The sequence below is a fragment of the Molothrus ater genome, chromosome 7, assembly GCF_012460135.2.
Source record: "Molothrus ater isolate BHLD 08-10-18 breed brown headed cowbird chromosome 7, BPBGC_Mater_1.1, whole genome shotgun sequence".
In the NCBI taxonomy this organism is placed as follows: Eukaryota; Metazoa; Chordata; class Aves; order Passeriformes; family Icteridae; genus Molothrus; species Molothrus ater.
The window spans coordinates 18,374,882-18,388,540 of NC_050484.2; the positions used below are offsets into that span (position 1 = coordinate 18,374,882).

The 13,659-nt window shown below is 37.3% G+C and overlaps 1 protein-coding gene across 3 annotated transcripts in view; it reads left to right on the top strand.

Annotated features, from left to right (window-relative positions):
- TLK1 (tousled like kinase 1) overlaps positions 1-10,927 on the top strand; it is a 69,378-nt gene extending 58,451 nt beyond the window's left edge. For all 3 annotated transcript variants that reach the window (XM_036386631.2, XM_036386630.2, XM_036386629.2), the window contains exons 14-21: positions 545-626; positions 884-975; positions 1,062-1,151; positions 1,771-1,940; positions 3,236-3,371; positions 5,811-5,922; positions 6,200-6,307; positions 9,176-10,927. In XM_036386631.2, the coding sequence (XP_036242524.1) occupies positions 545-626; positions 884-975; positions 1,062-1,151; positions 1,771-1,940; positions 3,236-3,371; positions 5,811-5,922; positions 6,200-6,307; positions 9,176-9,352 (967 nt within the window). In that variant the 3' untranslated portion in view covers positions 9,353-10,927. The remainder of the gene's footprint in view (positions 1-544; positions 627-883; positions 976-1,061; positions 1,152-1,770; positions 1,941-3,235; positions 3,372-5,810; positions 5,923-6,199; positions 6,308-9,175) is intronic.
- Positions 10,928-13,659: the final 2,732 nt, after the last annotated feature.

Here is a 13,659-nt window from a genome sequence, read left to right on the forward strand (position 1 = left end):
GGAAGAAGTGTTTTCATTTTGCTTTTGCTTAAGTGTGAGCAGATAGTCAATTTTTTCATGTGTTTTCCCCATATTGCTGCTTCTGATTTGTTTTATAAAACCAATTTTTTTAAAAGGCAGTAATATACATATCTAGTCATGTTTTGTGTGAAATTGGAAGAATGTCCTTGTTGTCTGTTTCAGAAAGTTGAAACGTGAGTCTTCTCTAAAATTTGGCACACGAAAGAGAGACCCATGTATCACATGTTTAAATTTAAGCAAGCTTTTCTTATCTTCAAAAAAAATTGAGAAAAATAACAAAATGTTTGCCAGGATTGATTGTTTTGATGATGTTGTTGTGTTAGTATGTGTAAACTAAATAGTCAAAAGGTATTGGTCATGTTGTACAATTGTGTCATAAGATTTCTTGTGGTGTAATATTGCCCAGCATATTATATGTTGTTTCTAAAAAGAAAACTTTATTTGATGAGTAATACTAAGAAATTTGCATTTTAGATGCAATGGTTTACCTTAAACAAAATAAAACCTTTTTTTTTCTTTCAAGATTTAAAGATCACCCCACATTGAATGAACGGTATTTGTTACTCCATTTACTTGGCCGAGGTGGCTTCAGTGAAGTGTACAAGGTAGGGTTTGTTGAGTCTGATAAATACAATTTTTGAGCTATATACATTTAATTTGGGGGGGGACAAAATGGGATCTAAGTGGAAAGACTGTAATGGGTTGATCAGGCTTCAATTAACCTGTGGAGGAGAGGTAGCATGACAGTAGCCTTGTCAATAGATTTGTGAATTACATGCCATGTTTTTTCCTCACTTTACTGGGTGTTATTTTTATCACCTTTGGTTATAACTTTGCCATATTCATGCATTTCTTTTTTTAGGCTTTTGATCTTTATGAACAAAGATATGCTGCTGTGAAGATTCACCAGCTTAACAAAAGCTGGAGGGATGAAAAGAAAGAAAACTACCACAAGTAAATACTAATTACTTACACTTCATATGCTAAGCTTAATAGCATTTTGTTGATTGTTGAAGGCTAATGTATCCATCTTCTTTTAGACATGCCTGCAGAGAGTATAGAATACACAAAGAACTGGATCACCCCCGAATAGTTAAACTGTATGACTACTTCTCCCTGGATACAGATACGTAAGTAGAACTTGGCAGGGATTTTAGTGCTGTATATTAGATAAACAGAAATGAAGAGTATTTGAACAAAAATAACATATGTTCTTGCTTTCAGCCAAAACATTTTAAAAAACCCCATACTGGTTTCAGAATTTTATCTGCTAAATATTGCAGGCTTTCTGTAAGGTGATGAGAAGAGAGTGTTTTGCAACACCTGACTGGCGTCAAAAGGCTGCCATACCTTGGACAATTTTCCAAGACTAAATGGCATCAGGAGCATTACTAGCCTAGGCATAGCTCCTGGTGACTGGGCTGCACCTCTTTGCATGAAATTGTGACATCTTAAGGGATAGTTAAGGCATTTTGATTTTGAGAAATGTGTCTACTATAAATAAAGAGGTTTTTCTTAATTTCTCATCCATATGGATGCATTTTCTCTTTTAGTATGAATGTTCTGATTTACATGAGTTTTCATGAGCTAATAGTTACACCATGTGTTCTATGAACAGTTTCATTCATGTATTTTAATATTCAGGCAGCCATTCTTAAACTTGTCAGAATGAAACTAGGTTGTCATGTCTGTTTCTGATTGTGCAGTATGATACATTCTTTCATTTTGTGTCTCTAAATTCTACCCTAGGTTTTGCACGGTTTTAGAATACTGTGAAGGCAATGACTTGGATTTCTATCTCAAGCAACATAAATTGATGTCAGAGAAAGAAGCTAGGTCCATTGTAATGCAAATAGTAAATGCACTACGGTATCTCAATGAGATCAAGCCCCCTATTATACACTATGATCTTAAACCAGGTAAGTGAGAAATGTTATGATTGAAAATGTAATTTAATTTTTATCATTTTTTTGTTTGTAACTGATGCCTGAAAATGCCAGAGTTATCTTCTGTGTGTCAGGGTTATTGCAAACAACTGGAAAAAGTATGCACTTTACTTCAGAATTTCATTGCCAGAATCACCTGCCTTTTCTGTGAAAAATGTTTGTTACAACTTTTCTACTTTGCATTATTTTGATTTGAATTTGTAGGAAAAAAATCATGCAGCTAATAGATACATGCATTGGTAGCTAGCAGTATAAACAGATAAGATCAGTAGATCATAAGATCAAGTAGGCTCAATCCTGTCTGCTAATTGTGGGATGCTGACGTGTAATTAATTTTTCTCACATGTTTTTTTTAAACTTGTAAATATGTAATCAGTCACTTTCAGGATCCCAGCATAACCATTCCAAAGCAAGGCTTTACAGACAGTTTTCTTTACAATGAATAATAAATATATTTATAAACAATATTTGTCTTGATTCCGTTGTCTTTGTTTCACCATCTTGCATGAATGATGCTTATATTCTTCATGTGCTTTAATCTGTTACACTTCCAAGTTTGGGGTTTGTAAAGTAATTCTTAGTGCCAGGCTGTTTACTTTCTGTTCTGTAATAAACTGCTCACACAGGTTTATTTTGTCTTATGAAATTGTACAGAATGAATTCTTAGTCTCATTATTTTTTGTTCTCAGAGGAACTTCATCAAATAATTTTTATATCAAGAATTATTGTACAACTTTAACACATGGAGTAAGATTTTGCTGTAGGATTGCAGCAATTTCTTGGCACAATTTTGTGGCATATGCAAACCGTGAAAACTGTAGTGTAGGGTTCTTCTGGCAGAAAAATAGTGAGGCTTATTTGTAACTGGTACATGGCTGCATTCTGATATTTCCTCACTCCATTTTGGTGTTTCTTTGCTGACCAACCAGCTCCCAGATGAGAGAGCCATTTCAGATCATCATGGTAACCTGGAGAGTTGCTGAAATTGCACAGAAATTTATCATAGTCGAGTTACTCTAGACTTGAGGGTGTAAAGATTATGTAAATGTGCCTCAGTTGGTTCAAGCATGGTGCTAATAACACCAAGACTGTGGGTTTGGTCATGGGTGCCTTTTAACCCAGGCTGTTTTGTGGTTCTGAGTCTTAGATTCTGTAAAATTGTCACTTACTCTCATGAAGTTAGATGCTCTTGAAAATTGAACCTGGTTTTGAAAATAAAGCATTCTGTTAGCTTTTTTTGAAGTAATTTTTCTTTTCCCCCTGAATAGGTAATATCCTTCTTGTAGATGGAACAGCATGTGGAGAAATAAAAATTACTGATTTTGGTCTGTCCAAAATAATGGATGATGATAGCTATGGAGTGGATGGAATGGATTTAACTTCACAGGGAGCAGGAACTTACTGGTAAGCCCTGGTTTGATTTTGCTGTTTAGACTCTGGATCATTGTTCAGATTTTATAAATGTAGTCTTACAAAGCCAATTTGGAGAGACAACTAGGACTAAAAATATTAACATGGATGGCAGACAGAGGTGTTTGTGCAGTACTGTGATGTTGATATTCCCAAATATTAGAAGAGTCTAACTTAAAAAGTAAAATAAGAGTGTGTGTGTGTTATTTATTTATAAGTAAATATGTATAAATAAACGTGGAGATGATCACTGTGATTTAGAAACATGGTAACCTCTGAAGAGGCAGGTATTATTTCTTTGGCTGCTGGTGGTTGAAGATATTTGACAGAGACATTTGATGATTAAGTGTGGGTGCTTAATACTTGGAAATTGTAGAACAGGTATTGCCAACAGGTAATGTCCTTAGGACAAAAGAGTATTCACTCTTCCTTCCTAAACATTAATGACAGCCCAGCAGCTGTGATTTATTTTTTGTGTACTTGCATGCTCATCCAAAACACTGGAGTTTTACAGCTGCCAAAGCATAGGTATGACAATAAGCATGTCATTGCTTACAGAAAATCTGTTTTTAGACTCTCTAAAGATGCAGATTCTTCATGGCAGAGTAACTCTTTCAGCCTGGGTATGTGCTGGCTGTGTCAGTGGGTGGATTAGAAATCCTTTACTGGGCAGGTTGTTACAAGTCATTTGCTCTACAGAGAAGCCAGTGTCATTCCCATTTGCTTTGCACCTCTTCCCATATTCAGGGGTTGGATGTAATAAAGTTTTTGCCTTTTCCTTCAGAGTTTTTAGTGAAGGAAACACATACTCTTCCTCAAATGCCACTGTGCACATGCTGTGAGAAAATGATTACTCCAGTTGAAGCATTTTAGAAGTGTTAGGCTTTTGCTACTCTTTTTAATACTTTACCTATTTAAACACCAGTTTAAATGTTTTATTTTAGGAATATATATCAGAAAAATTTTGGCTTTTGGATTTCATCTAGAATGCCTCAGGCACTAGTGGTGCTGGAAACTTAGAAGTAAAAGAGGATCTGTAATCATTATAGATTCATGATGAGTCTCTGCATTTCTAATTCATGCTTTCTCTGAGCCCAAAATCTTCATTAGGCAGGGAAAAACTTAGAGTGAGTTTGAGCTTGGGAATGAATCTGTTCAGAGTACATTGCACAAACTGTCTGCAGTATAGCCCTGGGAGGGATTTCCTCAGTCACTGGGCTCAGTTACCTGCCTTCCCAGGCAGTTAGGTTATGTAATCTCTTGGTAAACTTCTAGATGTTTATATTAAATTTAGTTAGTGTTTTGTCCCCAGTAATCTGATTTGAAATGTCTTCTGCAACCTCAGTTCTCTGATCATTAGAAATCTAATCCTCTAATTTGCAGGCTGTGTATATTTGTGGCCAGTTTATACTTGTTTGTTCCTGTGCTAACACTGTCCTCCCTCAAGTAGGTTGTGGCCCCCTCCTAGTATACTTGCACCTTGGTGTTTTTGTAGCCTTCACTTTTTTTTTCCCTCTGAACTATGGGCTATCCATTCTTCAGATCATTTTAGTAACATTCATTGCATTTGTATCAATTTAAGATCACTTGTCTTGATTGTTGTAATCAGAATTGTAAACAAGTATTCCAGAAGAGAGTTTGTGATGCTGTTCAAAATTGTTGCATTTTTTATCTCCCTTTTTCTGCTTATTTCTATTTCTACAAATATTTCTTCAAAGTTTCTCCTTAAGTCTTATATGTTGTTGACAGCAGAGTGCCTGTTCTGTAGTTGCCATAATAGTTGTTTTGCATTTTTCAATTTTAAATATTACGGTCAGTAATACTTGACTGCCCTTAAATTAATATATATGGAAGGTTTTGTTTGTTTTTTAAAGGAAGTTCCATTTCATCAGTTATTCTGTAATTCAGGAATGGCATGGGAACTTCCTCAACTTTCATTAAGTAAAGTTCTCTTTCTGCAAAATACAGGGACAGAAATAACAATCACCTTTGTCTATCATACATATCTCTGGGTAAAGTTACCATTTTTACTAAAAACTTGGTTAAAGGATCTTTATGCCATATCTGCATTTTCTTTGTTCCTAACCAGGTCTTGCTAAAACGCCTTATTTGGCTTTCATCTTTTCTTGCTTTGATAGATGGCTTCATATTTAACCTGGGGTCCCAATTTAAAAAGAAATTATAATTGGCAGTTTAGGTAAAAAATGTTTTCATTTGTGCTTGTGTTAAATAGACCCCTCTATCTGGCTAACTGTATAGAAACTGTAATATCAGTTTTGGTGGGTTGCTGGGTGTTGGAATGCAGATTGTAGGGCAGGTGTACAATTGTCAGAAGCTCAGAGATGTGTAGGTGAGGTGTTTGCACAGTTGGATAATTGAGCATGTTCTAGTGATGCCATACTTACAGACTGAAATGCCTGTTTTGTTTTCCAGGTACTTGCCTCCAGAGTGTTTTGTAGTTGGCAAAGAGCCACCAAAGATTTCTAATAAGGTTGATGTGTGGTCAGTTGGAGTAATCTTTTTCCAATGCCTTTATGGTAGAAAGGTAAGGAAAGCTTTAGAAAATCTAAAGAGTTTTAGTGTAGGTGCCTATTCTCACTAGACTGTAAAGACATGAATCTACATGGAAAATGATTTGTGTTACTTTTTGGCAGTGTACACTGATTTTGCAAAATATTAGAAAATCTTGCCTGTAACTTTTTTATTTGCAGAATAGTTGGCAGTTTGTATACTGCAACAACTTACTATAGGATAAATATTTATGAAATCAAAGTAATTGGATAAATCTCCTGAAAAAAAATTCACATGTGCTTGTTTTGCAGCCATTTGGCCACAATCAATCACAGCAAGATATCCTACAAGAAAATACAATATTAAAAGCCACAGAAGTTCAATTCCCTGTCAAACCTGTTGTAAGCAATGAAGCCAAGGTAACTTTTACTATAATCTCTGAGTAAAACATTCATCTTGAAAGATTCAGCTGTAAAATTGTTGTTAACCCAAGAATGCTGTAGGACATAATAACTATGTAGAAAAACGTACTTGAGAAGCTAGGATGTGGATGTTTTTATTTAAGCAGTCTTATTCTGGGACTTCTCAAAATCATGTACTTCAAAGCAAAACTATATATATATATTCCAGAAATTTGCAAGTGGTTTTTAAGTAGGCCACCTCAAAAATGGTCTGCTTTACTTTTTCTCAGAGGACCTTATGTGTCTCATTCAGGCTGTCTTACTAGAAGTTCTTGTGAAATGCTGCTGCTAACAGTAGCAACTCTTTCTGGAAATAGGGGATTTTATTCCCTGCAGCTAGAAGAAGTATTTGGCTATCAGGTGCCTAAAGGATATGACCTCTAATACTCTTCCCTTTGAAAGGTCATAGTGTGTGGGTATTAACTTATATCTGAGTTTAGAAACATGAATTTTTGAGATTAGGAATCTAGAAGATAATTTGATGCTGATTCAGGAAATAAGACTGCCAAAATAGTTCTCTGCCACAAAGGTGTCAATTCCTCTACACAGACTGGCTATTCAGAAACAGATTGAGGTGGTTTCCCACATGATCACTGATGTGAGCATCTGTAACACAAATCCAATTCTGTGAATGTGGAAGAAAATATTATATGTTACTTGCTTGTAAAAACTCTCCCAATTTTTGAAAGATATATTCATGACCAGATGCAATAGATATGCTCTTTGAGAAAAAAATGCCAAGATAGTAGAATGCTTATTCAAGTTTCAGCAACTAATTAAACATATTTAGATTTGGGACACACCAAAAATTTAGGAACGTTAAGATTCAGCTTCTAAAGATTAAAAGGAAAAGAAATATATTTCTAGAGGCAGTAGCTTCCCAACAAAATAAGTCTTTTGGATACATAAACTTGCTGTTACAAGTGGTGGTATATTTTTGTTAATTATATTTTCTAAAAGTAGTGTTAGTGAGAGAGTTGCAGTTAAAGTTATGAAAAACTGGTTGAAGAATTGTAGTTAGAATTGGGGTTTTTGTTTGCTGTTGGTTTTTCACTGGCATTTGAGAAAACTATCCCTTGAATGCAATTGACAAAAACACATCATGTTCCTGATACCTTTACGTAGTAAAAGTTTATATCTGTGTCTTTTAACTTTGCCTTTCTTTGTCATGAATAGTTTTTTTACAGAGGATGTTAGGAAGGAGTAGGCAGTTCAGCATGGAGAATTGGCAACTTTTTGCATTCTCTATGTATTTGCATGGTCTGTTTGTTTGAATGACTGAAATAAACTTCTAGTATTCTCCACTCATATTAACCATTGTCATGATAGCTGTGAGAGAGAGGGAGAAATTATTCTCTGGTGGAAATGCTATAAAACAATTTCAGACTAACTTCTTAATGTAGACCGTTTACAATGACTGTATAGAATCCAAATTGTTTTTCAGATTTATAGGCCTGGCAGTTGGAAAAGAACAGCTTGTAAACTGAAATTCTGATTTGGAAAACACGGAGATTAAATAAATATGGAACCTCAAATGACATTGTTAGTTAGTTTTCAGACTGTAACTGTCCTTTGATCCTCCTCACTGTTTCCTGTTTTGTGCAGTGGTGTCCTTTGCTTCACACTAGTGTGGCTGCAGTGGCACAAAACTGTGAAGTATTTTAAAAACATTTCAGACACAAACTGTTACTCTGAGGCTCTTGAGAATAACTGTTTACAGTTCATTTGTTTTGAAGGATTTACTGTGAAGAATTTGATTAAAATCTGTAATATCCAAGAACATGTGAATATCTACTAGCAGATGTGCATAATTTTTATATTGTACCTTGTCCATGCTGGATATGCAAATGTTAAAAGTAAATTCTAGTATGATTCTTTGGAACTTGTATCACAGATTTTCTCCTTTAATCTCCAGATTTTAATTGGAGCAAAGAACAAACAGCTGAACAGATTTATCAAAGAAGACATATGTAATTCTTTTAAATTAAGTTCTAAATTAAGTAATGATGTGCTAATCAGTTCTGTAGCAATAATAAGGATTTTCTATCATTAAATGTTGAAGCCCAGGCTCTCAGGAGACCAAATGTTCTGTGTGTGCTAGACATAAAACTTGACAGAAACTTTCAGCGTAAAATGATTGGCATAGGTCATATGGACCTAGATGTAGGGATGACATAGTGAATTTAGCTACAGAGTTTTTCAATTGATTAGTTAATTTTAAGCAGGTGTGATTGAGTTTTTCATGGGAAGAGAGTTTCAGCAAGGTAGTGGTTTCCTAAATATTCTTTACATAATGCCTATTGAGCATGGCAACCATCAATGTCAGCTTCATGTTTTGCTCTACCCTGTCATGGCACATGTGGAAATGCTTGTTTTCAAAATTCAGCTAAAGCATTGAAATTCTATCTCTGCATCATCCACCTATTCTTCCCCACTCAATGGTTTTAGAAGCTCATTGGAGAAAGTAGAAAGGTCTCCTTTTTCAATCCTCTGACACTTGCTCCTGGTTTTTATTCATCTGTTCACATAAAACATGCAAAAATCTAATTGGGTGAGGTGCTAATGTTTTACTTGTAAATATAGTTCCTAAACATGGAAATAAATATTTGAAGTGTGATTATTTGAAGCCAGATTTTTTCTTTCTGCCATGATGTTGCATTTCTTCAGTGGGCTCAGCAACAAAATGTTGCATGGTCATTTGAATTGAATTATTTAAGAAAAAGAACTTGTTTAGAAGCTAGTTTATCCAGGAGGACTTGCCTATTTGCCTGAAAGCAAATATAAGTATTTGGAATGTTACTGTAACTTTCTACATTTCTTTTCTAGGCCTTTATCAGACGCTGTTTAGCATATCGAAAAGAGGACAGATTTGATGTCCACCAGCTGGCTAATGATCCTTATCTTCTCCCTCATATGAGGAGATCAAATTCTTCAGGAAACTTGCATATGACTGGCCTAGCAGCATCCCCTACACCACCTACTTCAAGCATTATTTCGTACTGAAATTTCTCCAGCTGAGGAATGGGATGATACCTTTGTTTAGTTTTCAGATGCAGACTTGAGCTTGAAAGCATTTGAGTGCTTTTACACAGGACAAGTTTGATAACTGTGTTTTCAGACTGAAGTCCTCCTACATAGTGTCATTTGTATGATTGGAGTGGATCATGGACTGTGAATAAATGTGCCCTTCTGAGAAACACCGTTTAACATTGAAGGATGACACTTCCTGTTACAAACTAACAGGTATACTGTGTTTAAGACTGAAGAAAAGGTTTTTAGTTTTTTTCTGGGGAACATTGTAAATAATCTTTTTAATACTTTAAAGTACATTTGGTGGATACTGGAAAGTTCTAACATGAAGGGTAGTTTTTCATTATTTAAATAAAAAAGGGTAGTGAGCAAATTTAAAAACACAGGAAAAATTTTGTGCCTGGTTATGAAGTAAATGAGCTGCCATCTTTCAAAGACATTGATCTTTCAAAACCAAAGTAAGGAATGTGAGATGGTGAAAGATAATGTTCAGCATCAGATTTTTCAAATAAAATTAGAGTATTTTATTTGGCTACTCAGGCTTGTACCTCCAAAAATGTTGTGGTGTTCCACTGAATTTAGATTGGAAGGGTGATATGGAATTCCTGGTACTTACTTCTCAAATAGATTGCTAATTTTGAAATCCATTCGTTTTTTTTTAAATACTATACTTGCTGTGGTATTGAAACTTGTGAAACCTTCCAGGCTTCTAATAAAAGCAAGCAACAGTATGAAACCAAATGCAAACAGGTCATGTATAATGTTCTATGCAGGAATAATGATAAATTCCCTTCTAGCTCTACTGTAAATTGTTGTACAGATGTCACATTTTCAGTTAAATTTCAGCAACTTATTCCTGTACAAATGTTTAAAGTATGGCTTTTTCTAATTGGATATTGTATTTTTTTTAAGTCTCCCTCAAGGCGCTTTTAATTGCTGCTAAATGACGTTGCTTTTACTTTTACAAGAGTCAAATGACCTCCTTCAGGTGCGAGTCAACTGTACGAGAGATGGAGCACAGGCAATCGTTATCAATCAAGGCATGTACAGCAGATCTGTGTTGGCAATTTACAGTACAGTTCCTTCAGTCCGTTCGCTGCGTTCTCGTCCCGCAGAGCGCATCAATAATAGGTGTAGAAGTTGCTCATGGTTATTCTCTATTTCTGGAAGTTCCTATCAACAAGGAAATGTTTCTTGTGGCTTGTACAGATATTTTAAAATGTGAAACATTTTCTAACTGCCTTGTATGGTAGAAACTTATTTTTCAGAACAGTGTATCTCTCTCCTGTTCACTATTCTTTTTACTATCCCATTCTTGATGCTGAATACCTATATGTAATTTTGTCCATGTTGCAGAAAGAGGAGGCTGTATTACCACAGGTTTTCATTTAGTATTGTACAGTTAAACTGTTGCTCTTGTTTCTGATGTTGCAAGCCATTTTGTTTTCATTGTATATAAAGAAATGTTAACTGTCTCTTTAAAATGCTGCTGAAATTGTAGAGAATGTAGCCAAAACAGTAATAAACAACAGGCAGTTGAAATTTCAAGGTTTTCATTGTGTGCTTTAACATTTCAGCATAGGGTAAATCACATAACCATATCAGTGAGCACAAAAATATTTAAAGCAAACTCTTCTTAATTACAAACAAAAGGCCAATAATACAATAATTAATTTAAGTAGCATTGGAGGTGAAAGTGGAAGATTCATGAAACTTAAAACATCTGTCATGATGAGGTAACCAAGACTTCATTTGATTGAATGGACTGCACAGTAACAACTTGTAAGTATTTCAGTATTCTTTTTAAAATATTGAGCTGTGGGATAACATTAGCTCATAGAATTATTAGAAAATTAGACTCAAACAGAATACTGAGACTCCATCCTTTCCACTCTCTACAGCACAAGTCTGAGTGCAGAGTTCAAGGAAAATGTGCTATAGCTGTAAGTTCACAATAGAATTCATTCCTTCTTATTCTGCATGTTGGTAACTGAAATAGAATTGATGGTTTTACCACATGAAAATACGTTGGATAGGGGAAATTGTGTTTTTATTTTGTGAAGGCTGGTCAATATTTTGACTTTTTGGAAAGTGCTTTTGACGCTCGCGGGAAGTTGAGAAATGGATGGTGGCAGTGCGGGCACCGGAACAGCATGGCCTGGGGAGCTCCACGCCGCTGCCACCTGAGCAGGTTTTAAAACACCTGCGTGTTTTAAAATCAGCAGCTCCGAAAAGGAAAGCACGTTTTGGAATTTAAAGCATCCTGCTTGTTCCTGCTCCAGCTTTGATGTCTTCCGGATTGTAGGAAAACCACAGGTCGGAGGCGGGGCCACCAGCCCGGCCAGGCAGGACACCAGGACACGGCACATCCAGCCTGGGGCGGGGATGCAGGTCCCCAGCAGCGTTGCTGCTTCAGCCGTGCCCTGAATTCCGGCTGGGGCGGGAGCTGGGGCAGGGGATGGAGCTGGGGCTGGAGGCTGGGGCTGGAGCTGTGAGGCAGAGGAGCTGTGAGGCAGAGGAGCTGCGGCCCGCGGGGCCGCGGCCGGGCGGGCGCAGCACCGCCCCCGCAGCCGTGTCGTGTGGGAGGAGCGGTTCGGCAACGGAGTTGAGTTGGCCGCAAGGTGAGCAGTGTCTTTTGGTCTTTTATTATTCTTCAGAGAGCACTGAGAACTTGGTGCACTTCTCCAGAAGTGGGATATTGCATTGGGAAGGGAGACTGGAGAACCTGGCCTGGTGGGGTAGGGACCTGGGCAGTGTATCAGACAGGGGAGCCTCAAAATTTGGAGCCGGTGTGGTTAGAGAGTGTCCTTATATCAATGCCTTTAATACTTGATTCTCACAATTGCTATTGCATTTTTAAAAACTCTGTTTTCTCTGTATCAGCTACAGCCAGAGTGAGGGCTCTGGTTTGGTAGCTGCGGGGTGCCGGGCGGCAGGGCCTGCCCAGCCCCACACTCGGTGAGCCAGCCAGCCCAGCGTGTCCGTCTGCCACCACCGCACAGGGACCGGGGCACGGCCGGGGCCCAGCATGGGCCTGCCCTGGGCTCTAGGGGGTAAATGCCCTTCCTCAGGCCTGGACCATTCCTCCAGGCAGCCATGGACTGTAGAGCTGAGGACTGTGTTGCCTTTGTAGGAAAGGTAAGACTGCATGTTTTTCAGAGAAATAATGAATGATCCAGAAAGCTCATGTCTTTGTGGTCACAGATTGGTGAAAGGAGTCCAGTGAGATAAACAAGAGTTCCCCAAGTCACCATCCTGGGGGTCTGTCTGGCATTACATACCTGCCACCTGACACCAGTGTGTTTCTAAGTATCCCTTCTACAAACTAAGCAGGTTTTACTCAGTCCTTAAAGCTTCCTGGGCAAATATCCCTGAAAAACTCTTTAACCTCTTCCAATACCTAAGTTTGGCTCAAGTTTGCTCGTACCCTGACAAATTTGTCTACCTTATTCTTAAAAATGCCTCTCAGTGATGGCTGCATTACTTATCCAAGTGATTTATTCTAGTTTTCCCTAGCATCCTGTCTTTTTACTGCTCTTTAAGCCTATTATTTCCATCCTGGGCACTGTGGCACAAAAACCAGTTTCCTGCCATGTATAGTAGATGAGCTTTGCTTTCTATACAGTTACCATGTATAGAAAGTTTCATTTTGAACTTCATGTGTATCTTTTGAAATTAATATTATTGTCCTTTGAATAAGTGAGGTTCTTGCAGAATAATTTCAGATTTTCAGCTCCTAACAGAATGTTCGAGAAACTTGCTGTTGGAGAAATTTGATTTTTCTTTTTTGCTGGAAGAAATCGAGTCACCTTGCAATCTTTTCACTGTGCTACATTTCCCAAGCCAGTAAAATTCTGTGTGTAAATCAAGGAAAAATGCTTTCCCTAGAAATCTCATTTTGTATCTAGTGTCTTGAGAGCTCATTGGGTATCATTAAGAAATTACAGGATGTTTAAATTTTAGAATCCCCTCGTACAAATCTTTTTCTCTGCACCGTTCAAACACACCCAGGGACTTTCTCTCTAAACAGTGGAGGAGATCAAAGCCACATTTGCTCTGTCCTCAGAAGATAGGCAGACCTGCAGGTCAGCCAGCAAAGTGAAATTTGTTTTCTTGCTCTTGTATGGAAGCTATGCGACGGTATTGAGCAGAGCACAGCTCTGCAGACCAATGGAACAAGAGTTTCCTGGGAAGGAAATGCCATGGCTTCAGCCCCAGGCCCCTTGCCCATTCCTGTTTCTGTAGTTTTGCAGTTGTACTTACAGTGTAAAAACCAAACA